This window comes from Urtica dioica, chromosome 12 (genome assembly GCF_054948205.1).
Source record: "Urtica dioica subsp. dioica isolate 48M chromosome 12, U.dioica_male_clone48M_v1_H2, whole genome shotgun sequence".
NCBI lineage: Eukaryota > Viridiplantae > Streptophyta > Magnoliopsida > Rosales > Urticaceae > Urtica > Urtica dioica.
In genome coordinates this window covers 5,772,177-5,777,944 of record NC_142767.1, presented here as the reverse complement: position 1 = coordinate 5,777,944, position 5,768 = coordinate 5,772,177, and the positions used below count along the sequence as shown (strand labels likewise).

The window sequence follows — 5,768 nt, the reverse complement described above, 5'->3', positions numbered from 1 at the left end:
TATTTTATAATCTACGAAAAAGGTACAAGTACAACTCATTATACATTCCCTAAAAAGAGCACATCACACTATATATTATATTACATTCTAACATTCTATACATTCTGAAATGAATTTTTTTTTTATCATCGGTAAGAGCACTTCAAAAACTGCTAACGTGGCACTCAAATATTGATGCCACGTCATCTGCCAAGTCAACATCATGATTTGATTATAAGGTCAACATGTCCCACACTCCCACTGAATCTTCAATAAAATAAACAAATATATTTGTTGTTTTATTCATTTCACACGGCTCACGAGAGAGAAACAGGACATTTGTCCGAGTTCACACTTCACACAATGAGACACTACTTTCTTTTTATCTGATGGATGAGAGAGAGACCGCCAAAATGATTCTGGCTTCCCTTTTCTTCTTTTTCCTTCCCGAGAAAGAAAACCCACATCACGTGAACTCTCTTCTCAGCCAAACACTTAATCCCCAAAAGAAGAAGAAAAATAAAAACCAACAAACAAGCTTAAGCTTGTTCCGATTTTATAAAAAGAAAAGAAGAAGCTCAAGCTATTGCTCCAAAAACAACAATGGCTCATCATCGTCGTCGTTATCTTCTCCTTCTTGTTCCTATCTTCTTGGCAATGGCTTGTCGCGACTCAACCCAGTTCACGACAATCTCGGAATCCCAAGCCCTCCGCAGAGTCGTCCAGCTCCTAAACCACCCGCGAGCCGATCAAGCCGGCTTCACCGAAGCCGACACGTCAGACTTCTGCGCCGCCGAGCCGAGCGGATCCCTAACCGTCGTCTGCTACGAAGGACTAGTCACTCAGCTCCACGTCACCACCACCGTCGAAGGAGAAGCGTCCAGAAACTTCTCGACCCACACGCTGTTCGCGTCGCTGGCGAACCTTCCGGGGCTCAAAGTCCTGACCCTGGCCTCGCTCGGCCTGTGGGGCCCACTCCCCGGGAGCGTCGGCCGTCTGAGCTCGCTGGAGATTCTCAACGTGTCGTCGAACCGTCTCTCCGGAGATATTCCGGTGCAGCTACTCCACCTTAGGAACCTCCACACCCTCGTCCTCGACCGCAACGCCTTCACGGGGAGAGTTCCTTTTTGGGTCAACGCGCTCTCCTCGTTGACCGTGCTCAGTCTCGGCCACAACTCGCTCCGTGGGTCGTTGCCGGATTCTGTGGGGAAGCTGAGGAATCTCAGGGCTCTGGTTCTCTCCGGCAATAATCTCTCCGGCCGAGTCCCGAATCTTGGCAAGCTGACGAACCTGCAGATTCTAGACCTCCAAGGGAATAAGTTCGGCCCACATTTTCCTGTCTTGCCCCGCAAACTCGTCGCTCTCGTTCTCAGTAACAACAGGTTAATTGTCAATTAAGGATAAATTGGTTGACTTCAATATTATTAAATTAGGCTTTTTTTATTTTATTTTTTTTATAGAAAATAGTTAAGTATTTCGTACCTTCTTTAGTCAATTTCATACTCTTTAATATTATCGAACACCGAAAAGAATTCAAGACATATTTACTGAGCTAAATATTCCCTAACTCTATAATCACTGAATACTTGTTGAATAAATTTAAATTTTATAGGATAACATCTTCTTTCTCAGATGATATTGTCAAAACTAATTATGTTTAGGGCAAACCGGCAACGTAGCCATTATGAAACATGATTTTTTATTTCTAGTCTACGTTTGGTTAATTTTGTAATCTAGTCATTTAGCATAATAAACGAACATAAAATATTTTAAAGACGTTTATAAAACACTAACCCACGTTTGACTATTTAAATTAAGTAATTTTATTTCAGAATTGTTAATTAGGTGATTGTAAATATAAAAAAGAAAGGGATTGAATTAGTCAACGTAACTAATTGAAGGAACAAATATTAGATATTGATTTTTAAAAGGAAAAAAAATTGTTTTCAAAATAATATTAAAAGTTGTTGAGTAATTAATGGGTACGTGTGTCATTAAATGCGTGTCATTAAATGCATACGTAATAGTCTCTATCTTCTTTATTTGAATCTCATTTGAATTGGTTTATTTCTATAAATTATCTCAATTGCGGGTTATTTATGTTAATTTGCAGATTAGTTCAAAATAAACAAAAATTAACAAGTAGTTTATTTATGTTAATTTGCAGATTAGTTCAAAATAAACAAAAATTAACGAGTACGTAACAAATTGATATCGTGATTAAATGAGCGATATATTTCAAAATTTAACATTAAAACATAATAAAATATAATCCCTAAAAACGGGGAATTCGAATGTCATCTTGTAGAACCTAAAAAAGTTCTACAAAATATCACGAGCAATATTGTTTTCTTTCCCATTAAACTAGCCCGCAAAATAGGAAAGTCAACCAACTAGATTTAAATATGTGCATTAATTAAATAAAAAAGCTACAAATTAAAATTTTCGGAAATCAATTAAAATTTCCGAAATAACATGACAAATAATTAAAAAAAATATGCCGATATTTTTTCAAAACGTGGGCTAACGTTTTTTCACAAAATCAAGTCAAGGTTATATTGGTAACTACCATTTCCTATAATTTTGACACTGTCATCTTTTTGGGCTAGATTTGAAACTAGTGCGAAACGTGGACTATATCACAATGGCAACGTTTGAAGTGGCTTAGTTCGACTAATTTTTCTTATGTTTATGTGATACATTTTAAGTTGTTTAGTTCTTCAGTTTCGTAAATGAGAAAAATGTTCAGCATTTGCTAAAATTTGATGCCAAAAAAATAAAAAACCATTTTGCTAAAAAATATTAGTTCGATGACAAAAATATCGCTCAGCGTAACACTTACTTTCTGATATGCTTTTTTTTTTTCCTTCCAAAGGGATTATTTGTCCAAAAAATGGAATTTAGAAATCAAAATTACTATCATTAGCACTAGAAAACTTGTATTAATTCAGTAGGAAAGTATACTCTGATGCAGGTTTCAATTTGGTATTCCTGAGGAAACGGGCTCGCTGTACCTCCTTCAGAAACTGGAAATCTCGGGAAACAGCTTCGCGGGCCCATTCCTGGCATCGCTTCTCTCGCTCCCCTCGATCCGCCACCTGGACGTGTCAGGGAACAAGCTCACCGGCACGCTCTCCAACGACACGGCCTGCGGGCCGGAACTCGTCTTCGTCAACCTCTCCTCCAATTACTTGGCGGGAAAGCTACCCACTTGCCTAGGCGTGGCCTCGCGGGTGGTCGAGTACTCATGGAACTGCCTGTCGGGCTCTGATCGAAAACAGCACAAGGGTGACTTCTGCCGCAAGGAAGCTCTGGCGGTGGAGGTCTCGCCGCCAAGGGAGAGGCGTGGAGTGAGCGGGAGGCCGGTTCTCGCCACGGGCCTCGCCGGAGGGATCCTCGGTTGCATTTTGCTCGTCGGTCTCGTCTCGGTGCTCGTCAGGAAGGTTTACGTGAAGAAAGAGAGCCTGAGAAAGCCTTCGACGAAGCTCATCACGGAGTATGTCTCGACCGTGAACACCGCTAGGCTGCTCTCCAACGCAAGTGAGTTGTTAGTTGTTTGGTTACATTATCTTTTGGTCATTAGTAAGGGGTAATTAGGACTATGAGATGATTAGTCAAGTCAATTGGTTTATTTTTCTTAGTATTTCAGTTGGTTTATCTATTTGTTTGTTGGTTGCAGAGTACATATCGGATACCATGAAAATGGGATCTTCGCTTCCTGTTTATCGAACATTCTCTCTTGAGGAAGTTAAGGAAGCTACCAATAACTTTGACGATTCATGTCTGATTAGTGAAGATTCAAATGGACAGGTGGGTCCTCATGGATAACATGTTCTAGTGTTTTATTTATTTATTTGTTGGATAGCCTTGTTTAGTGGACTCCGATGACAGGTGTACAGAGGCAAACTTCCCGATGGTTCTCTCGTTGCCATAAGAAGCCTGAAAATGCAAAAGAAGCGCACGCCTCAGTCCTATACACACCACTTTGAGCTCATCTCGAAACTCAGGCATTCTCATTTGGTGAGCGCACTCGGTCACTGCCTCGAGTGCCACCCCATCGATACAGGTGTCACCACGGTATTCCTCGTCTTCGAGTTTGCTCCGAACGGGACGCTGAGAAACTGTGTCTCAGGTAGAGTTTAAATTATTAGAAACCAAGAATAGAAGGGCTTTCTTTTATTCAAGTGTGATCATTCTTTTGGCAGTTCCAAAAGGGCATAATCTCAACTGGGCACAGAGAATCTCGGCCACGATTGGAGTCGCAAAAGGTGTTCAGTTTCTACACACGGGGATTGTCCCCGGCGTGTACTCCAACAATCTGAAGATAACAAATGTTTTTATGGATCAAAACATGCGAGTCAAGATCGGCGCGTATAATATCCCGCTCTTGGCTGAAAATGTATGACTAAAAAAAAAACGTTTGTATTAATGTGTTTTGAAGCCTCGTGTAGCTCATTCTTTTCATTCTCAGGTGGGCACTGCAATTTATTCCTCAACTCCAAAAGGAGGTTCTCAAAATAGGTAGCTGACTAATCATGATTAACAAACTGTTTAACCGTGGAAATTGTTTCTGGGCTTATCTTTTTTTTTTCTTTTTCAGTGTTGATGCCGATAAGAATGACGTATATGACATTGGCGTTATATTACTGGAGATCATCCTGGGAAGGCCCGTAATGTTCCACCATGAAGTTGGCTCTCTAACAGACCTCGTGAGTCTTTTTTTATCTCTTGCACAGTGCTGACAAATTGGGACTGGTCCGAGCCCGATCTGGTCTGGCCCGCCCTTATTTTACCACCCCTAGATCTTTCTCTGATTATACAGCGAATTAAGCGACAAAACCGCTTGTTTCCACCAAAGGCTCATCAATGTTGGTTGCCAATGATTTGGCTGATGATTCAATTTTACATTAAAATTTCGACTGAAATTAAAAACAAAAATGCAGATTTAAAATTTTTTGTCTGTTTTTGTTTGCATTTCCTTGGAATATATATCGTGAAAATAATATACTTCCAGAATTTTAAATTCACGGTAATTTTAATTTCCGTAAACTTTCAGCATTTTGATTTCCAGAGAATTTTGTCGGACTTGGAGTTTCTGCGGGTTGTAGCCGGAATTTTGCTCCGAATTACTATAAATCGACCTAAAAAAAAAAAAAAATTGTAACAAAAGAAGGCCACTTTCGGTGGACGGAAATAATGAATTTTTTAGACTCAAATGTTAAGACTATTGTTATATTTGCAGATAAGAGTGAGTTTGACGACAGACGAGGGGGGTCGTCGGAGCATAGTGGACCCAGCGGTGCAGAAGCAGTGCTCAGACGAGTCGTTGAAGACAGCCATGGAGATCTGCGTGAGGTGTGTCGCGGAGGATCCCTCTGAGAGGCCTTCTGTCGGCGACATTCTTTGGACGCTGCAGTTTGCTGCGCAGGTTCAGGATTCCGGCAGAGGATACTCTATGAACAGTCTTGACTCTGCTCATTCTCCTCGGGATTAGTTAGTTATTGCCATCTAGACATGTAAATAAACATACTATATATCGGTTTTAAGCAAGGAAAAAAATGCCGTTTTCGTTGCCGTTTCAAGCCTCGATTTACGGAAAATCGTCATGTCGATGGAAAACCGAACGGAAAAATTGTGGAAAAAGGCAAGTGAAATGCCGTTTTGTAATGCCGTTTTCAATGGAAAACCGACGTGTCGACGGAAAACCGAACGGAAATAATGTGGCGAAAGTTACAGACACATAAATATATATATATATATATATATATATATATATATATATATATATA

At 40.3% G+C, this 5,768-nt stretch overlaps 1 protein-coding gene across 1 annotated transcript; it reads left to right on the top strand.

Annotated features, from left to right (window-relative positions):
• The first annotated feature begins 316 nt into the window (after window positions 1-316).
• LOC149378771 (putative inactive leucine-rich repeat receptor-like protein kinase At3g03770) lies at window positions 317-5,547 on the top strand. Its single transcript, XM_089603803.1, has 8 exons — window positions 317-1,361; window positions 2,954-3,519; window positions 3,659-3,789; window positions 3,871-4,111; window positions 4,185-4,378; window positions 4,451-4,500; window positions 4,580-4,688; window positions 5,222-5,547. Exons 1-8 carry the CDS (start codon window positions 583-585, stop codon window positions 5,471-5,473), a joined length of 2,322 nt encoding a protein of 773 aa, XP_089459929.1. The 5' UTR covers window positions 317-582; the 3' UTR covers window positions 5,474-5,547.
• Window positions 5,548-5,768: the final 221 nt, after the last annotated feature.

Excerpts from the sequence above, each read along its gene's own strand:
- LOC149378771 (XM_089603803.1), top strand. The coding sequence starts at position 583 with ATGGCTCATCATCGTCGTCGTTATCTTCTCCTTCTTGTTCCTATCTTC. Across the intron at positions 4,112-4,184 it reads GCTGAGAAACTGTGTCTCAG|TTCCAAAAGGGCATAATCTC; the intron begins GTAGAGTTTAAA and ends TTCTTTTGGCAG. Across the intron at positions 4,501-4,579 it reads AAAGGAGGTTCTCAAAATAG|TGTTGATGCCGATAAGAATG; the intron begins GTAGCTGACTAA and ends TTTCTTTTTCAG.